Source organism: Ixodes scapularis, unplaced genomic scaffold (assembly GCF_016920785.2).
Source record: "Ixodes scapularis isolate PalLabHiFi unplaced genomic scaffold, ASM1692078v2 PGA_scaffold3__209_contigs__length_174095766, whole genome shotgun sequence".
Classification (NCBI taxonomy): Eukaryota; Metazoa; Arthropoda; class Arachnida; order Ixodida; family Ixodidae; genus Ixodes; species Ixodes scapularis.
The window spans coordinates 143492450-143514318 of NW_024609868.1; the positions used below are offsets into that span (position 1 = coordinate 143492450).

At 41.4% G+C, this 21869-nt stretch overlaps 1 protein-coding gene across 1 annotated transcript in view; it reads left to right on the forward strand.

The window, feature by feature from the left end:
* The window catches only part of LOC8032339, a 92469-nt gene that overhangs the window by 15093 nt on the left and 55507 nt on the right, over nt 1-21869 (forward strand). Inside the window, exons 2-3 of the mRNA XM_029985486.2 lie at nt 12702-12863; nt 13281-13646. Coding sequence (XP_029841346.2) covers nt 12702-12863; nt 13281-13646 — 528 coding nt within the window. The remainder of the gene's footprint in view (nt 1-12701; nt 12864-13280; nt 13647-21869) is intronic.

Genomic DNA, 21869 nt, shown 5'->3' on the forward strand with positions numbered 1-21869 from the left:
CTCGACGCCATCTAAGTGCAAACGATTATCTTGCTCATAAAGTTTCTTAACGAGACAACGATGAATACTGAACTTTTGATACCATAAACTTAGCCCTGTTTTCTTGTATACGCGATGATAGTGCAGTTTCTTTCGTAATGCATTTTTTAAATCTTTTGAGAACCAACTGGGATAACTAACTCGGATAAGAAACTCAATATCGATTCTGTTGACTTTACTCACTAGGAATGCAATTGAGTTTGATCATTAGAAAATCAATATCAATTCTAATGATTTTACTCATTAGGAATGCCATAGAGTTTTATCATAAGAAAGTCAATATCGATTCTATTAAATTTACTCATTAGGAAGGCAATTGAGTTTCGTCATAAGAAACTCAATATCGATTCTATAAAATTTACTCATTAGGAATGCATTTGAGTTTGGTCATAAGAAACTCAATATTGATCCTATTGAATTTCTCATTAGGAATGCAATTGAGTTTGGTAATAAGAAACTCAATATCGATTCTATAAAATATACTGATTAGGAATGCAATTGAGTTTCGTCATGAGAAACTCAATATCAATTCTATAAAATTTACTCATTAGGAATGCAATTGAGTTTGGTCATAAGAAACTCAATATCGATTCTATCGAATTTACTCATTAGGAATGCAATTGAGTTTGGTAATAAGAAACTCAATATCGATTCTATCGAATTTACTCATTATGAATGCAATTGAGTTTGGTCATTAAGGTCTGAATATATATTCTTTTGAAATTGCTCATTAAGAATGAAATTGGGTTTGCTCATTAGAAATGCAATATGTATTCTTTTGAATTTAGTCATTAGGAATGCAATTGAGCTTGGTCAAAATAAACTTAATATCGATCCTATCGAATTTGCTCATTAGGAATGCAATTGAGTTTGGTCATAAGAAAGTAAATATCGATTCTATTGAATTTACTCATTAGGTGTGCAATTGAGTTTGATCGTTTGTGGATTACTGCACCCGTGTGCACAAAACGATTATTGCTTGTACCAATGTTTTTTTATTAAGGGATAGAGTCCAATGACGTCGAAACACTGTTTATCATTCATGAGACTTCCAAGGAGGAAATAGCAAACTGGGAACCTTAGTAGATGCTGAGGTGGTCACCGGCCAAATGAATACCTTTCTTATATAAGGTATATAAGGCGGTGGGGTAGTCAAGGGGAGTACGATTAGTGGGTTGTGAGTGCTTAGTTACGATGTTTGTGTTCGTTTCCTCTATGTGCTTTGTCTCCTTCATGTTGCATGCTTTAAAGTATTACACGAAAAAAAATTCTCAACCAGAGCAACTTTTTTAAACGCAGTTGCAATAAATTCTATTGAAGCACGTTGAAAAAATTCAATTGAAAGTCAAATGCAATAATTTTATTAAAACTCAATAGCAAAAGTTCTATTGAAACAATATTGCCAAATTTCCATTGAAATGCAATTGCTAAAAATTCAATTAAGACTCAGTGGCCAATACCCTGGGACGAATCAATAACGACTCAATAGAAATAGTCAATTAAGTTTCAATTGAGACTGAATTCGGTCTATTGAGCGAGTCCTTTACACTTTCAATTGAAAGTCAATGCATTTTTTTTTCTAAGGGATAACCGGCCTTCAGGCCTTGTTTTCTCTTATTCCGTGTACTTCCCTTCATTGTTACCATAGCAGGGAAGGTTATGGCCATTTTAGATTCTATTGTGTCCTTCCCCCAGCACTGGCATTTCTGGAGGATCGTGAACGCACGTTTCAGTGGTTCGGTAGCTCGGTAAGACAAGAGAAGGTCGGCAATGGCTGCTGTAATCTGGCGTGTGTTCAAGGCGTATATTGAAAATATCTTGATAGGATGGATGCTTAGGCGAGTTCGTGAACCATACTTGACGGTGACAGCGCAGGGAAAACCAATCTCACACTCAGGAAGACAAGCACACGCGCTGAACTTACAACTCTTGTGTATTCGACTCCTTCATTTTTCTCTTCAACGTCTGCCGCAGGATGAGCTGTTGAAGTGTGTGGAGGACTGCATTGACTCTTTTGGTGTTATTGCTTTTCAGACCGCGTCAGGAATTTCCCAAGGTGGTTTCCTTGAATTGCTCGCCGTATATTTAAAATCTACGTTTGCGTGTTGGGAAGGTAACACATTTCTCCAAAAAGCAGGGGTATGCATTGGTTCATGCATACCACCAGTTTTGCGTAACCTTTACCTCGCATATCGGGACCGGATCCTTTCACGTAGCTTAGATGCTTCGACTGTTGTGAAGGTGTTTCGCTTTGTTGATGATTTTTTGATTGTGCTAGATTGTGCAGCTAATGACTTTCAAATATTGGTCTCTAACGTTCTTTCCTGTTTTAAATCCTGTATAGATCCACTAAAAATCACTCATGAGCTCCTCACAAAAGGTTCCTTGCGGTTCTTGGACCTCAGATTAATTTTTTCGGATCATCATGCATGTTGGTATACAAACCAAGAGGGAAGAAACCTCTTCTTAATTTTCAGTCAGCACACTCCAAGCTTGTTAAGCGAGGCATTGTTAAATTATGTCTCACCAATGCGCTCAATAAGTCTTGTATTCATTCACTTAAGGTTAGCTTTGATGCTCAAATTGCCAGGTTAAAGTCAACAGGATATCCTAGTGCATTACTCACAGCCGTGGCAGAGGATTTATTAAAGAGAATAAGATGCGGTGAACGACCTAAACGCAATACAGAAAAGAAAAGGACGGCCGTTGTTCCATATATACATAAAGTTTCGCACGGTCTAAAAAAGATAGGTAAACGCATTAACATTAATGTTGCCTTTTCAGCACCAAATAAGGCTCTAGGCCTGTGCAGGAAGGTAAACGGATCGGCACACCGGGAAGTTGGTTGTACAAAAAAGCACCAAAAAAGCTTTGTAAATTGTACTGAAGGAGTCGTATATTCTGTCCCACTCTCATGTGGTAGAGAGTATATCGGCCAGACTGGAAGGTGTTTGAATGATCGTTTAAGAGAGCATTTTTACAACACCCACCGAGTCGTAGCTGGACACTTGGGATTGTGTCTGTGTAGCACATTTTGAAAATTGTTCTGTAATAGGTAGGAGTAGAAACGTATTGACAAGAGAAATAATAAAAGCGGAAAGGATAGCACAGCTGAAGCACAAGTGTGTAAGTAGTCCTTCCATAGCGCTGTCGACCAAAGAGCTCCAATTTCTATCTAAATGATAGCGATGAGGGAGGGGGACGATTCATAAAAGGGTTTCGTTTAAATATCTTTTTCGTTTCTTCATTTTTCTTCTCTTTTACTGTTCTTTTGCCTTCTCTTTAGAATTTTCCTTGTATTTCGTGCTACTTCTTCTACTTATCACGTTCTGAAGAGTGAACCCAGACGTTGAAGAGAAAAATGAAGTAGTCGAATACACAAGAGTTGTAAGTTCAGCGCGTGTGCTTGTCTTCCTGAGTGTCTGGTGTGAGATTGGTTTTCCCTGCGCTGTCACCGTCAAGTATTGAAAATATCGCTTATGCGGCATTCACACTGCGTCAAAATTAATTAAATTGTTACGATAATTACATTTATATCATGAATATATGCTGTATATTTTGGCTTTAGAATTTTTTTTTCGTTAAGGCTACACTAATGAAGAGTAATGACATACGTTATAAGCCATGGGAGACATTTTATAGCCCTTATTTGTAGTGATAAGTTGACAAAGTAAAAAAAAAATTAAAGGTTTACAATCCACTGTAAAGCCGAATTAGAGCGCAGCTCCTGAGGAGGAGAAGGGGTAGGTACGCAAAGGAGCGTATGCCTCCTCCTCATCCGTACCCTCCCCTCCTCCTCTCCTGCTCGCCTCCCATTCAGTGGGAAATGTTCGCTAAATTTTCCCGGTAAATTTAGCGGGGAATTTTTGCGCTAATGTAGCGGGGAAAATTTTCCGCTAAATTTAGTGGGGAATTTTTTCACTATATTTAGCGGGAAACGTTTCCGCTAAATTTAGCGGCGAAATTTTCCCACTAAATTTAGTGGGAAATTTATCCGCTATATTTAGCGGGGAAATTTTGCCGCCAAATTTATCAGGAGAGTGTCTACGCTAAATTTAGCGGGAAAGTTTTGGCGCTAAGTTTAGCGAGAAATTTTCCCGCTAAATTTAGCGTGGACAATTTTACGCTAAATTTAGCGGCGAAGTTTTTCTGCTAGATTTAGCGGTGAATTTAGCCATAATACAACGTACGGTGACGTCACGAGTGACGTCTCTGGTGAGCCTTGTGAAGTCACACGTGACGTCATGTGTGACGTTATGATGAGAAATGTCCCATAATGCACTGCGCGGTTACGCCGACGGCGACGCCGACGACTCTCAAGCCGGAAATGGGCGCCTAAGAGCTGCGCTCTAACAAATGTGTTAAATACTTTTAATCAGCAAAAATAAACATGGTTCAAATGAGAGACCACATAAGCTTCATTTAAAAGTACTAAATCAGTAAATATTGGAAACAACTGCAGCACACCAGAGACGAGGTGGTGCGCTAAAGTTAGCACTCGTGCAGCAGGCGCAAGGCTGGCGGTGCGAAAACACGGATGATAATTTTTCTCATCCGCAAGCATTATGCCAAATAATCAAACATCAACGTATACCAATTGTAGCATCGTCTCCAAGTGGCGATAATTCGTTCGATTCCCCCTTTTTTTTCGTCTTGAATTTGGGCATTCTCTCCTTGCCTGGGAACGTTTTGAGGACAACCCACTCCCGAAATACAGGCGGAATAAAAAATGTAGAGCCTTCAACCAGATCCTGGTATTAGGGCACATACTTAAAATTTAATCATTTTGAGAAAGCCAGTCTCACAGTTGGGAGGACTTAGTCCGTTTTTACGCATTCGTCCATAATTTGAACTTTGGGCACCCTCGCCTCGCCAGGAACGTTTTTGTGGACAACCCAGTTTCGAACTTAATTCAAAATATGAATTCAGATACCTCGATCACACCCTGGTATTATGGCAAATACTTCAAGATAATACTTTATGCTAAAGCCGGTATTAAAGGGGAATTGGCTTGGACTGTTTTATGCATTCGTTCATATATTGAAATTCGGGCACCTGCCCCTCCCTCACCATAAAAAATGGTGGCGACAACGCAGATTCCAACTAAAGGCGGAATATAATATATAAAACCTTGGAGCACGTCCTTCTGTGGCAAATTCTTCCAAAGGAGTACCTTTTTAGAAAATCGAACACAAAGTGGGGATGGTTCAGCCGTTTTTACCCATTCGTTAACCTTTTTCAGTTCGACCAGGAACTTTTTCAGTTCGACCGGGAACAAAAATTGTGACGAAATACAAATGGTAGGGCCCTAGACTACAAACTGCTGCTATGGTAAATCCTCTACAGCGATTCATTTTTAAGAATGCTTGTCTCGATTTGGTTCGAATGTTTTCAGGCATTCGTTCATTATTATAATTTCGTGCACAAGGGCCTTGTTCGGTTACGTTTTTGGATCAACCCGTTTCTCAACTGATGACGAAATATAAAATGAAAGGCCGCCTACACTCTGCTGGTTCGATTTGCAAACTTTTGGGCTTCCGCCCTCTTTGACGAATGTAATATCAAGTCGGATATTTCAAAAGTTTTTCTCCCAATATGTCTTCTCTTTGTGTGATGGGTGAGTGGTGTATTCATTTAGTGAGTGCTTAAATATGTTTTTGGACAAGTAAATGTTAAGTTCAGGAAAACAATCATCCTCTCATAAGTTGTTTATTGACCACACTGCACCCATTCCTAACAATCAATATGTTTTTTTTATAATCACTTAACCTTAATAATCAGCAAAAATATTTCTAACTTTTTTATAATTTGAAATGATTGTAAAATGAAACTGAGTTTTTTTTTAGCTAGTGTGTTGATGTCAGTAGCAGAATACTGAAAATAATATAAACCTCTAAACGAAGACGAATCCATCGTATTGTGCGTATTTCAGCCACCAGATGGCGGTTTAACTTTTGCCATACGAATGGCGGCAATGAACCCGTACGAATGGCGGCACGTATGCTATACCAATGGCATACGTGCCGCCATTGGTATGGTACGTATGCCATTTTTCAGATGATGATGATAGTGATCAAAGTGGCCAGACTGAATTTCGGAAAGGGTCTATTGATCTCAGAAACACCAGAAAATAAGTTTGAGAAAAACATTTACCCAGCACATTATTGATTCTTCAATTGTACTGTAATCGCAAATATTGTGTTTTTTTTATGTGCTCGTTTAAACATCACTGTTCCTAAAAAAATTGAGAGGTGACTTCCGAAATAAATATTTATATATTTTTACAGATGTAATACACATCATAGACACTGGAGGATTCGCCATAGTATCGTCGAGAGATTCTATTTAATTTAAATAATTATAACGAGTTTCATTTACACAAAAATAAACTGTGCACTTCGATAAACTAAGATACAATCCGTAGTGGCAATACATCAAACAGTTTATTCGACCGAGAAACCTGCAGTTTACAGGTCCTCATCTCGAACGTTAGTCACAAGAAGGGCGGTATATGATGTAATAGAGTAGTAACATTGAGAATCGTTCAAATCGTAATTTTCTCTGTGTTATGGACATATTTGTGTTTGAATTACATGGGCTTCAATGGAAGCGCCGCCGTAACCCGCTAATAGATGGCGAAAGCATAGGATGCACGAATTTCTGGTGATAATTATTGTTTGCAAAAAAAAAAGTTTTATTTCGCCGACTTCTTTAATATTACAAAAGAAAACGCTAGACGTCGAATTGGCGTATTATTTCATCCTTGCGTTTCTATTTAAATCCATAAGCTAATTAAAGGCAACGGTATTGTAACATTACAGTCCATAGAACACACCCTTCCTACAAAATAGAAAAAAAAAGCAGTTTTAGATTTTAGTATAACTAACGCTCAAAAATCTAAATTCAGTAAAAATAAACAAGATATGACGCTAGAAGTACGAAATCCGGTTACTTTAAGCCTGAAATATGTGCAAGATTTAGATATTCAGCTTAAGTAAGGTGGAATTGCACTTAACCGAGCTGGAAAATAATTATGCTTGAAATGTAACTGGACATGACTTGATTCAAAACATATCTGACTGAAGCCTAACCTTGACATGCCAAATATAGCATGCACAATAAGATACTATATCGGTAGCGGCATGTCCACTCTAGTATGTGAAGCAATGCATTGAATATTTGACTGCTGAAAGTGTAAGAAAGCAAAATTAAGCTTGTTTGTTTTTTGCACCCCAACACGTTAAATAAAAAACATTTTTATTTTTTTGACAAAAACGTGACACTCCCGCTGTTGGTCAGGGCCCGTGTGAAGACATTAGTTGGGTGTGTCAAATCACGCCTCAAATTAAAGAAAATATGACGAATAGAAACGTAAGTTCAAGTAAATTAGACCTTGTTAACAAGTTAGTCTTTGTTAAGAAAGAGCCACTTAAGATCAAAATGTCCGCAACATCCCGGAAAAAAAAAATATTAGGTAAAAACTGGAAAAGCCAGAAGTGATATTGTTGAGAGGCACCAAGTTAGGCTTTCTTTATATATCTTAAGCATGTACTGAACTATTAACTGACTGAAATACTTACATTCAATTTCGCTTTTATATGCTTTGATTGGTATTGTAATAAAATATTATACTTTTATGAAGTAAATCGGGAAAGCAATACCTGAAAAATGGCGCAACCTATGCAACATTGGCACAACAGATTGCAGCCGAATTTACTTATTTTAAAGGGTTATATTATGTTCTGTATGAAGTTACGTTTTATTGGGAAATCAAGGTATAATAATTAAACAAGATGAACAACGACATGCATCACATTTTTTGTTACGAAAGATTACAGATTTTATGCGGAATGAAAAAGAAATTTTAAAATGCTCTGCGAGTAGAAATTGCGCTTTCACCGTAAGAAGCAATACGTTCTGGACGTGTTTTGATAAAAAGAAAAGGTTCCTTCGTTCAAACGCCAATAGCAAGTAGCCAAAGTTAATCTCAAATCTGCCAACGCCAACATTGTTATTGGAACGGAAGCTACACGCCTCACGGACAGATTACGTGTCCCCTTTGCACCACGTGACGTTTCTCTTTCGACTTTTTTAGCACACAGGTGCAGCTCAATGCCAACAACTGATTTGCCCAGCAAGAACGCACTATCCTCAGAGGAATGAGCTTCGAACACAACACTGAGCTTGCTTCCTCGGTATTTATTTTCTGATGAACATTGTTTTCTGAAAGGCCTGTGATCGGAAATGTTCATTATTGAGTGATGTGCCATTTTTGCATAGCCCAGAACTAAGAGATGCAGTGTAGGTTAATGCATAAATGCAGTTTAAGTTAACCCTAAACTACTTATGAGGAATCTTTGTGACTAAAGTCTATTTCTTACTTAGTACCGTCTCTTTACTAGTTATATATCCCTATGAATGAATTTTGTACAAGTCTCTGGTCGCTGTCCTGCTCCTTTTTTAACTACTTCTGGTCTTCTATAAGGGAGCAAACCTGAACATCTGTTGTATTTAATTTGTTTTTAAAAATTCTATTGGTTCCTGTATTATGCATAGGCAAATGCTGGTATCTGCTGATAAGATTAAGTTGTTTACAGTGGTGAATTTGGTACGGGACTGTGAGCGTTTTCAGCGATATATAAATTTTATTTCGACGTGGTGTTCTTCAAATTACCTTTTTGTATATGAATGAAAACTATGAATGTTATGACGTTTTTCGAAAGCGTGATCTATTCAGTATTTGTTATACATTGTAGGCCATAGTTTACACTCGTGTTAAAGTTATTCGCGACCTAGGAGTTTAAGAGCTAGGAGTTTACATGTATGCTGCAAATAATTTAAATCAGCACGTTAATTCAGTGTCAAATGCATTATTTAGAGTTCTTGATGTTATAATGTGGATTACACTGAGTTTTTTGGAACCATTTAACTTTTGCGACTATTTTGTTCACTTATACGTCTCCGCGTCAAATTCCGCTCGTCTGTTTGGAATTGCTTTAGATCAACTAAATCAAGCTCCATTGAGCGATGATTAAAAATAATTTTCGTGTTGTATGACTAATACTTTCAACCTAATCATTACTTCAGATTCAGAAAGATATGCAACCTAAAGAAAGTTAGATATTTTGCACACCAGGTGGATTGTGCAGGATTTTATGTTCCTGCATAAGGTGATGAATGGAGTTGTCGAACTACCCTTGCTCCTCATTTACATCTGCTTACGTGCTCCTCGAAGGACTAGTAGACAGTGTTGATTGTTCTGTTTTTCTTACTCGAAATGACGCAGCACACACCAGTCGCTAAGAACGGAACAGATCGCTGCAAGTACTACTAAAACCCCTCCCTATTGAAAGTAGCGCAAAGACATTTTCCCTCAAAATCTTAATTTTCCTCCGCTCCGCGAGTGTCGCCCTCTCCCATTTCGACGCTAGCGCCTCCTAGGCTGCCCTTCCATACAGCGCCGTGACACGTGACTGTTGGCGAACCCTTTCTAGATCGGTATTTCTTGCGCGATTTTGACTTGCATCCTCCGTGTTTTGGCTAGGATAAAAGTTGCCGGTGTTTATGACGTCTGGAATTCTAGGTATGTCTTCTTATTGCTTCACGTCTGGAACAGGCACGCGAGTTTTGTCGAGGCTTCGGGTGTCTTCCCACTCCGATCATTCGGTTGGAGATCATGTGAATCTTCCGATTCATAAGCATTCGTACAATAAAATTCGACTTTGAGACAAGTCGCCCTAATCTTATTTCCTCTTCAGCAGGCGGGGGGCGAAGGGATAAACGCGCACGCATTTCAGTTATGGAATGCGAAGCCGTGATGTGACGCTGGAAACGGAGCAAAGCACACCGAAGTTTTCGTCTAGTTGACTCGCTCGTTTCAAAACAGTCGACAGCATATATCATAATGTTTTCTGCGTTTTTGTGTCTGCCTTTACACGCCAAAGTGACGGCGAGATGAAAAAACGTTCGTGAGCGTTTTGTAAACACGTGCAGCAAGTGATGTAGTAATGCCACGTCATAGCGGCAGTTCGGTGATCAGTAGTAGAAGAAAGGAGACATTCAATGAGGATGATGGTGATTTTCCTAGGCTGTGAATGTGTGTCGGAGGATCAATCAATGGTGCTACTTTCAGTATATACCAACCAGCTTTACTAAAACACTCAGTTGAAAAAGTCACTCTTAACGCTCGGACCGCTCTCGTGCACCGAGACCAAACTGGAATGATAACAGAGCCGCCATTTAGTGACGAGTCAAAACATAAAAGTTATAAACTTTTAAGTTTATAAAAGTTAAAGTTATTTCGCATGTAGCTCATGCGAAATAATATTGCAAGATGGCGCCACCAGCCCTTGCGCGATTCGACCTGAACCAATACGTGCAGCCGTGTAGTTTCCGGGGTGGCCGCTACTGGAGAAATGGTGTCGTTGCGATCGCCCTTAGTTCGGTTCTCGAGTAAGGATCGAAGCCACTTTTTCAGAGCAGGCTCTATGGCGGTTTTCAACTGAGTTGTTCGAGTAACATACTCACCAACTCATGTTTACAAACAAACATGAGCGCCCCCTGCGGCACCCCATCAGTACCGCGCATGCGCGATGGGGTGCGGGCAAGAGGCGCCGCGTCTCACATCAACAAACCATTGGAATGTGATGTTGTCAGCGTCGGTGTGAGTCCCCGTGCTTTTTTTTGCGTTGGAATTGTTGATAATGCGCCTTCCTAGCTATATCTTATTACTCTAGTAACCTGAGCGAAATTAACGAGGCTCGTTACACAGCAAAGAGTCTTATAAATAATGTCAAGCGTGGCGATTCATTTCGCGTGAACGCCAAGAAATGGACGCTAAAGCCTGATTCACGTGATGAGATTCTGATCGCTAAATCAGTCGCGACGTCGCTCGAGCGGCAAATACCCGTAAGGTACTTGAGATGCTCGACGTTGATATTGGAAATCGGAAGCAAAATCGAACCTAGTGGATTAGGCGAAACAGGTCGGCGATAGCCGCTAGTAACAATTATCAACATCTCCTTGCATCTACCGTTTACATGAAGCCTGCTTATCGGGAAAAAAAAAGAAATTTCAAACTTAAAAGTTTTTGAGACCTGCACTTCTTGTCGCTACGTTTGGTCTGCTGGCCGCTGTTGTTTGAACGAGCAAACCAAAGTTTGAGACTAGTTTGAAAGAGCAGACGACAGTATGAAAGGTCAGACAGCCGTTTGAACCTGAAGACGCACTCAACGTGGTCCGGACAACTTGACGGTTTTCCTGCGTCCATGTTCGAACAAAAAAAAAAAAAAATCTGACGACCATAAATGTCCGTGAATTCAACCCTAACTTCTCCCGCACAAGCAATCGTGGTCCCACAGGTGCCTGGTTTCCCTTTTCGCTGCACATATCTACATTCTCGGAAAAACCGAGCAGACAGAAAACATAGAAAAACAGATTTTTAAACCTTCCCGGTTATTTTGGTACAGCCCTAGTCGCGGCGATTTGACGAGAAGGCATGTTTTAGTCTGATTTCTTCAAGAACAACACAGGAATGCACGTTCCGCATGGCGATTTCCGTCCACAGCCGAAGACCGGGAGTACGCCTGACGCGCCACCACCGCGGCGAGACGTTAATGAGTTGAGTTGGCGTATAGGGGGGATTGAAGTACTTACCCGGTGACATTTTTTTTTTATGATATGCGTATCTTTCGACGTGCATGTGTGTGATTGTTCAGCTTTAACTTTTTTTTTCAGTTTTCGCGGTCATATTGTTTTGAGATCAGTTCAAAACGAGTCGGAAGTGCACCACTAAATAAGCGCCAAGCTGTTTGCTACACTGATTATAAGTGATGAATGAAACTTTATTTCCCGCTAACCTTCTCTCCACAACCACGCTTAGCTATTCTGATTCACCGAAGTTCGAAGAGAAATTCCGCGAAAGGGTGGGTGTATTCAGGGAAGGGGGAAAGAGTCCGGGTAGTACTCCGTTCACGTCTTAGCTGATAGTACGGTTGTTTCTACGCGCTCATCGTACCTTCTATCAGCTGGCCTCGGTTCCTGCGCGTCGGTATTGGTGGGAGCGCGATCACTTGGCGAAAGACAGACGCACGACTGGCACAACGAGCGCGTAGCTTACACCGCACTATCAGCTTGGGTCAGAGCCATTGATAGGAGAAGTGTGGCGCCAATACTGGTGGTGGTGGCCGACATTTTCGGTTGTCGACATATTTGGTGGCCGACATATTTGGGCCTCGCTTTCCGTGCGCATGGTTGGATTAAATCCTAGCTTACACAAAGCGCTGGAATAACGCTCTTGTTTAAAGAACGCGCAAAGTGCATGCCCAAGCTATGTTATCCTCTGATAATTGAAGCAGCAGTTTTGGGAGGGCCAAAGCTTTTAAATAGGGTTTAATGCTACTCTTGTAACGGAATCTCAGGAGACCGCGTCAAGCGGTTCTGTAGCAGCTTTTTTGTTTAATGGCGGGGGAGCAGGAGGAGGGGCAATGATACTTTCTGCAGGGTCTACAAGGAAAGATTCAGCTTAGATATTAGTTTATTCAAAATGTTTAAGTACCGTGTTTTGAATTTTAGTTTTGAAGTGCATTTCCTGGTGAACATAAAGGTATTGGAGATTTAGTGTGCGATTTGATTCAGACCTGTTTAACTGATTTGATTCTCAGATGCGACACCGTGTTGCGACCACAGGCCTTTTAAGTGCAGCAGAGAGATGGAGATCTCCAGTATTTTCGAATGTGACGGGATGAGGCAGTGCCCAAATAGCACAGATAGCAGAGTGCAATATGACTACGCTTATAAACATGACGAAGATTACAATGTGTGCGGTAAGTGAATGATGCTTCATCGTGCCTTAGATAATTTAAATGTATCTAAAATGTTCTTAAAGTCAATAGCTTCTGTCCACAACCCTTAAATTGGTCTGCATTTGATCATCCATTCAGGAGTGGATATTTTTTATAGTTTGTTAGTCTAATATACGCTTTCAAATTTGTTCTGCTTTGGAAATTCGTTTATCGTTGCGATCATCTTTCTTGTTTATAAATAGAGTTGTTTCAGGTACAAAAATAGAAGTCTGATTTTTTAATTTTTTAACTAATCGTAAAATTTATAACTTGGATTTTTTGTAATTATGGCTATATCAATATCTAGGAGTAGGAGAAAGCACAGACATCCCAAAACTAAATGCAGACATGAGATAAACGCACTAAATAAGCATTAAATAACTTCTTTCCAACTTTCAGTGTCTACGCAATACCTTCCACCTGAAGAACTGACTTTGAGGGCTCAAAGTACATACAACGGGAGTGTCCTGCTTTCGTGGTCCTTTCAATACGTGCCTTCAATAAAATCCAAGGGTGAACTCAGAAGATGGCATGACGACGTCGAAAATGTTTACCTGGCGGGATACCTTCTTTATGGCTCATCCGACCATCACACTTTTACGAAGACCTTCCCGGCCAATGTTACTGAGTACAGCCCACTCGCCCTAAAGAGATGGACTCTCTACGAGATAGTTGTGCGACCGTACTACACGTCTGACGGCAATGCTCAGCCCGTTTACAAAGTTGGGAAGGCGGCATATGTCGTCTACCGGAGTGAGGCAGCAGGTACGTCTTAGAACTGTAATTTTATGCATATTTAGATTGATATTTTTCAGCAAAATAGTAATAATCTTTTTTTAAATGAATGCCCAGAACTCAATCAAAATATAACTGGATCGAGGACTTAATTTCTTTATTAAGGAATCTTTCTTCTGCAGCAAGACCTTCAAATATGCATCCTAATTTTTAAAAAAAAGTTTATATCGTATTCATAATTTTTAACTTAAAATATAGAACTGACTAAAAATAGCGCTTTCTTTCTTCTCGTATGTTCTTTTTTTGTGATTTGAAGCTTGTGAATTTAAGCAAAGTTCCTTTATAATGATTCGCAACAGTGTCATTCGCACGTAACACAAACTCGAAATTGTTGTTAAGAAACTCTTCCACGGTAAAATTATATTGGATTCCAAAGGAGAAGTGATAACCAATGCCTAAAATATTGAAAATGGCGCTTGATCTACAACACATTTAATATTTCAAATATCCTTAAATTTCTTCAAATACACTTTGGGGTCATTACTCTAAACTAGGATGGGTGATGGAAATTAATACTCTACAGCTAATATTTTGTACTAGTTAAGTTCAATTTCATTCGCACTGATCTCGGGATAACAGTTTAAAGAAAGGAAAAACACTAGCTAAATTATTTTTCCGCTTCACTTTTTAGTATTTAATTTTGTTCTGTGTATTTATGTTTCCTATAACCAAATAGTAAATATAAAAAAAAATTATAGGTCTTTCGAGCAAAAACGGTGTTCCTGAAGCAGAGAAAAATATGGACTTTTAAGCTCTTCGTGTGTAAGATCTCCAAAATTACAATTAAGTACACGGTGATACATTATATCTGACTCTAACTCACTTTTTATTACATACAGTCTCACATAGTTACATACAGAGCATGAGATGTGCAGACAAACGCACTCACACATTTGGGCAAAGAAAGCCCGAATTAGTAGAAAGGCAGATTGAAACACCGCTTTCACGTAAAAGTTCCACTCCCCAACGGTCTCTACGTATTTCAGGCTGGTCGCACGTGTCCACCACACCTTCAATTTGCAGGTACTGACGCCTTACGCATTTCAACGCAATAAAGAAAGCCATTATGTGTTTTTAGAACAGCGTACCCACAAGCTTTTGCACCCAAAGATGTAGCATTGCCGCCACTGTCTATGATCCAAACATCATTCTGGTTTTGTGTAGACAAAGAATGTGGGTGCCCAAAGTCCCTTCGATAAATTTGCGTTGCTCTCAAAATTTTTAAGAAGTTGCCGAAAGGTTGAGTCAAGCAAAATTCAAAAATGGCGGCTCAAGAAACCGCGACGGTTGTTTGCTCCAGTGAGCAGACTCCTGGTGAACATGGTTTTCAAGATCAAAAGGCTTTATTGGCTATGCTCATAAGCATTATCGTAACACTCAGATGACTATACATACTAATAATATTAAAAAATATATATATGTTCTTTTTTAGAAATGATAAAAATAAATGAGCATATCTTTATGTTTGTGTATTTTTTTTAAACAAATCCAAAAACATATCTATACGCGTATATTACGTTTTCTCAACGGATCAGTTCTATGTTTTTCTTCAAATATGTTAGCAACGGAGTTGTGCGATTTCGCAGACAAAACAAAGCAAAGGTGTCAAAACTATTAAAATATAGTCAAACATTTACGTTCTTTTTCCAACCAAATATTGACTACAAAATATATGTTACAGAGGAGAATATAAGCTGTAACCACATGTAGGCTGCGCAATTAAAATATGAATGGAAACAATACACCCAGCCATATTTAATTAATTGTATTACTTGTATGCGCAAAATACCATTAATGCATAATTGTGAAAACTAAACCTTAAATATAATTATTTTTTATTGATTTTACCAAAATATACGTATATGTTTTCTAGAGAATCTGTTATGTTACATAGCGGTGCGATGATGCATAGGTGTGCAAAAGTCATTTCCACCGTTATGAATGACTTTTTATAGTATGTGCGCTCCATTTTTGCGTCAACGTTTACTCAATATTGAGGTTATGTCTACACACTAGATGCTGATAAGTCTTGACCGGAAAGAAATGATAAAAAGAAGCCAATACAATTTCACAAAAATTGTGTTTTTAATTATTACAAATGATGATTTCACACCGTGTTAATAGTCATATTTTACAGGTTTAAACTATACCTACAAAATAAAAGTGACTTGCATATTTCGGTGGTTTAATCTCAAATCATCAAGGAAAAATGATGGGTCTTCAAAACATTCTGAAAGAAAATATATGTTCGGCTAAGCTCTTCATTAGAACAAAATAGAAAACGTTTTTTGAATAAAACAATTATTTTGGAGTTTTTAATTTTTAATAGACCGAAGGCAGATGCTGAGATTTTGACGGTTGTCAGAGGTCGCTAATTTGAGAGTCCTGCTACGCTCATATATTAGCTTCACAGCAATCAAACGTTTTTGGCATGTTGTACACTTGAGGTAGAATTTCTTAATGACAATTAAAAGGATTTTTTTTTCTATTTCTTAAAATAACAATGGTCAAACGCAGTCCTTTTGACAAACATTTGCCAAACCTGAGTGATTAACTCTAATTTCTTTCAACGCTTTGCCATGAACAACACATTAAACGAAGTCTTAAAACATTATCTATTTCGGAAAAGCATAATAAGTATTGTCAGTCAGGTGTGATGCAGTGAAACACACTTCTGAATAAATGAGGTATCGCTAAAAGTACGATATCCAAAGTCAATATTCTAAAAAATAAATTTTTAAACTATTTTAATTTTTTATACGGAAGCTTTTCGCCATACTATTGAAACACTGATAAAAATTAGAGCGGGATTTTGTTTTTTGATGTAACGCCATACGTTTAATAACATGAAATTTTCCCAACTGTTATGCAATGACAATCTGGATCGTCACCGATTGTTTTGCATGGTTGTCTATTATTTGTGGAAATCTGAATTACTACATTTATTCCCTGAAATGTCACATATCTTTAAGCAGAATTGATACATCAAAGGTACGTTTAATACAAGATATGAAAGTGTATTGCAGCAATTCAACATTAAATACTTAGAACAATATAAGACGCCATTTCTTAGCAAAAAAACAAACAACATATTTCTGAATTTTGGCACAGCTGCATTTACAAATATATAGACACAACATTTACAAGGTTTCGTAAGACTGCTAACGTAGCAAACAAAAAATGAAAGCCGTTTACAACTCCCTGTAACGCCGAATTGGAGCGCAGCTCTTGAGGAGGAGGAGGGAAGGGTACTCAGGGGAGAGTATACCCCTCCTTTCTCCTCCTTCCCTTCTGGGGGTCACGTGACTTAGAAGGGGGGGGGTCACGTGATCCCGGGCGGGGGTACGTGACATGGGGTCACGTGACCTGGGGGGTCACGTGACCCCTCCCCGAGGTCACGTCACTCCGGGAGGGGGCTCGCGCAGTGCATTATGGGACATTTCCCATAATGCACCGCGCGGTTACGCCAACGGCGACGCCTCTCAAGCCGGAAACGGGCGCCTAAGAGCTGCGCTCTAAAAAGAACTCTGTCGAACCACTGACAGGTCTATCACGTCAATCTACAGAATGAGGACACGTAAAAAATATCTATCATGGCCGCTTCACCACACGCGCGAAGGCTATTCATAATCGATTAGTTTCTTCCTAATTTTAATATTTCTTTCAGATAAAAAAATGAAAGCCGTTTACAACTCCCTGTAACGCCGAATTGAAGCGCAGCTCTTGAGGAGGAGGAGAGAAGGGTACTGAGGGGAGGGTATACCCCTCGGGTCAGGTGACCTGGGGGGGTCACGTGGCCTGGGGAGGTCACGTGACCTTAAGGTTACGGCGACGGCGACGCCGCTCAAGCCGGAAACGGGCGCCTAAAGGCACGACCACATTGGCGTCGGGGAGGCCTGCGGCGCGCCGGTCGGCGGTGCCGTTTGCCGACCCAAACCAGTTTTAGGCTTCAACGGCGCGACGTACTTACAACGCCACAGAGCCAACCGCTCCTTGCGCGGTTCAGAGCTCGCCGCCGCTCGCCGCAGAAGAGAGGAGCCAATGGGAGGTGGCGTAGATAGTGACGTCGCGATGCCATGGCAACGCTCAAGCCGGTCCCCCGCGTCTTTGATGTTCTGAAGGACGTGTTTCGTGTCGTCTGCTATCCCTATTCCCCCCGATGCCTTCCCCAACGGAGCGGTTTTTCGAAACTGTGCGACTGTTTCCCTTTTTATGACAAGACGCAGCCAGACTACCTAGATAATGACGCTAAGAACGACTGCTGGGAAATTATAGGAGAGGAATTCGGAACTACAAGTGAGTTTCTCCGTTGCACTTGTTGTATGTCGTCTGTGTTGTGACGGATGTCGTGTCGATTTGGTGACACTTTCGAAAGTAGCCGTCATCTCTGGCGCGCCGCCGGGGCAGCAAAGCACTAACCTGTCCTTCGGTGTTTCGGTAGAATCAACTCGGCCGGACCCAAAACCTGCGCCTCCTTCCCTGCAGAGCGCGGCGACGTCGCACGATCAACGAGCGGGCTAGGATAATCACATTGACGCTGATCACCAGGTCATCATGGACTCCTACCATGTAGGCAGGGAGTGCGGTTTCGATGCTGGTATATGCGAAAGATGAGAGCCGAAACGGAAGAATCTAACGAAGAGCAGACGACGAAAGAGCAGGAAATCCGACGGGAGGCGCGATCGCGAGATCCAGTGCTGTCACGTGACGCCCGCAAAACGGAGGCCAATGTGGACGCCTCGCATTGGGACGCCGGACGGCGATGCCGCTCGGCGGCGCCGCCCGGCGGCGCCGTTCACGCTAGTGTGGTAATGCCTTAAGAGCTGCGCTCTAAAAAATGAAAGCCGTTTACAACTCCCTGTAATGCCAAATTAGAGCGCAGCTCTTGAAGAGGAGGAGGGAAGGGTACTGAGGGGAGGGTATATTCCTCCTTCCTCCTCTTCCCCTCGTGATCCTGCCCGTTACTCCTCCTCCCCTTCTCCCTAGTCCTCTTCCCCCCTCCTCCTCCACCCCCTCCTTCTCCTTCACCTCCTCCTCCTCCCCTCATCCTTCAACCTCCTCCCCTCGTCTCCTCTTCCCCCTCCCTCCTCCCCCTCCTCCTCCACCTCCCTCCTACTCCTGTCCTCCTTGGGAGAGGTCACGTGACCTTGGGGTGGCTTGGCGTGGGGGGGGCTCACGTGACCTTGGGGTGGATAACGTGACCTCGCGGTTACGCCAACGGAGACGGCGACGCCGACGCCGCTCAAGCCGGAAGCGGGCTCCTAAGAGCTGCTCTCTAAAACTTGTGCAGATGAAATGGAAGTGTGGACACTTACACAAAACATACAAAACCTCAAAAAATTTAATTCGGATCAGTCTGGTAACTTGGATAATACATGGCTTGCACGGGTTTGCGCATATTTCAATCACCAAGTTGGCAGACCCGTCTTCGTTCCCAAGCTTTACCCACAGATGGCATGTCGGAATGATTTTCACGGCCCTTACAGCGTTCCAGACTTTTTTTTTTTTAAGTTACGGTAGTCTTTTAGGCAAGTTGCATCACTTTTTACGAGTACGATTGCATGCACTTTTGCGGCAAACACCTAAAGAAAGTCGTCCGAACATCTGATTGTTTCCAGTTCCGGTGATCTGAGGCTGTGTAGGCATGCCTGGAGATTGAACACTGCACCCACGTCATCATATGCACATTTGCCGTCTCCTCTAGCAGAAAAAATCCATTACGTAACTTCATTTGTTCCGCTATCTCGTGCAGCTGGAATCTCTTTTCGAAATGGCTTGCTGCCCCGTCGGATCAGTTATAAAAACAACGGGAATATTTTCTTCAAGCCACAATTAAATGGCACTCAGGGCGAGCAGTACGTGTGCGGTATCATGTACGACGTCGATGACGACTCCGAAGCTGTAGGTTTTCTGCTGTGTTGCAGCAACGCAGGTTAAGACAGAAACCATTTGATTTTTCCAATGAAAACCTTGTACGGCTAGCGAAAAAACAACACTCCAGTTTTCTGCGAAGTCAAAATGCAACACGGCAGTACGAGGCTTGATGTGGCGTTTTTGGAAGCATATTGGAAGTCTCTGGGCTTGGGTGATGATCCAGTGGGGAATGTACTTCGTTAACCATTTTCTTATTTCGTTAAAAGATGCATTACCTTCCAAATGTTTTTTATTGAATTCGCCGGATCCTCATCTTGCCAGGTCCCCTTAGTCTTTCTCGTTTATTGATATCGATTCGAGAGTTGAACTATCTTTATTAGGAAATTATTTACAGTTTAGCCAAAGACACCCCTCCGATGGGTTTTCGCACAAGCAAAGTTTCTTGACGTCGTCTAGACTCAAATAGTTTCCTCCTGCGTTTGATAACGCCACCAAGCCAAGGGCAAAATTCGCACAATAAATGCAAACGCACCCTTCATGCACGGGACGTTTCATGGTCCATTCGTGTCGTGGGACGTAAGACTTTGTGAGCCCAAGTTTGATTTCTGGATGAGATGTCTTCATTTTTTTGTACATCTTACGGACAGTCATTGTCAAAAAAAAAAAAAGATTCTACAACAAGGATTTTTTTTTATCCGTACAGCGTCACACGTTTTGTATTGGAACTTGCCACTGTACAGTTTTTGTCATCGGACGTATAGTACCTCAGTGCGAGAGCCGCATTCTTTTTTAATCGATGGCCATGATAGGCGTCGATGATCGCCCACAGACCCTTTTGCCTTTCAGCTTTCTTGATCTGTCCAGAAGATATTTTGTGACTTTGGGAATTAGAGACATAACTTTTTTCTTTCGTCGAACCGGAGGGTAGCAAAGTCGAAATTCGGCACTTTACTTGTAAGGACGAGCTATTCACGTATGCGCACCGTATGTTGGATGCCCACTGAGTGCAGGACGAACAAGGATTCTGGAGTTCGGGGCTCTCTGCTGTGTGATAGACCTCACTAAGCCGGCGGCCGATCTTCTTCGAGAAGTCGTTTGCTACTTGTGTTAGCTTTCTTTCTACATATTTATCTCAAAGATCTTCCTTCAGCGCGGACGGAAGTTTCAACGGTGACATACTTGCGTTTGCTGTACTGATGACGTCCTTTGGTTTGCTCCTACGCAACTGCGGCGTCGCTCAGTGACAGTCTCCTGTGTTCTTTGAAGGTCTTGCAGGCTGCTCTTGAACAATGAAAAGCAGTTCTTGCAAAAGCTGTCCTGCCCGTTGACAGATGCCGCTTGTTCCGTTGGAAGTAGCTGCCTTAGCAATTCGAAGTTCAGATCAAACACTTTGCGGAAATTGCGCTGGTATTCGACTTTTCTTTTCTTTTGCGTCTTCTTGCATAATCAGGACACAACAGTCTACATTTGCTGAAGGTGCCTGCCATCGTTCCTTCTTCGGTACCAGAAATGACCAGCTCAGCTGACTGCGTGACTGACCTTTGAGAAAAAGAAAAAAAGTCGGTATGTCTTTGGCTCTGAGCTGCCAGAAGGCCACCGCCCCCAGGACCAGCTCAGCATGCGGAGAGAGATATTGCTTTGAGGAGAGAGAAGACCGTGCGATGCTATTCCGTCAAGAATGGCCACAAGGACACCGCCGGTTTTGAGCTAAAGGGAGAAAAGGGGTAAAAAAATAGAGTGGGACGCCGCCACAGCCCCAGTGCGTAGGCCCGCCGTTCGAGGATTATAAGTGTTATAACTTCACTTATTCGACGGAACGGCCAAAACTTATTCGGCAGGTCTACAACACCGCCTCTGTCCCTCTCTGTGTGTTTGCTTTAGCTGTCAGCCACCTCCCAGCGACTCGCAGCCGTTGCGACATGAGAAAAGAACGTTGCTTGTGCAGTGTCCGCGGGGGCTGTCAGTGGCCCAGGCATCGGCTAGCAAATGACCTTGGCAAAGGGACAGCGGGACAACACTGTCATGAAATATAAAATCAATGAAACGGCCTACCCTCATGCATCGTATTCTAAGCAACTGTAAGGGTCTAGCAAGGTTGCGCAGTATCGCGATACAAATGTATCGCGATAGTATTTGAGAAATACATTTCGTATCTGTATTTCCGTACCGCGATACATTGTTTTCACCAGCATCTGTATTCCTGTACTGAAATACATTTGAAATGTTTCTTTGTATCGCGATCCAATCGGGATGAAATGTATTTCATTACATTTCTTGAAAAATACCCCCCCCCCCCCCCAAAAAGAAAGAACAAAAAAA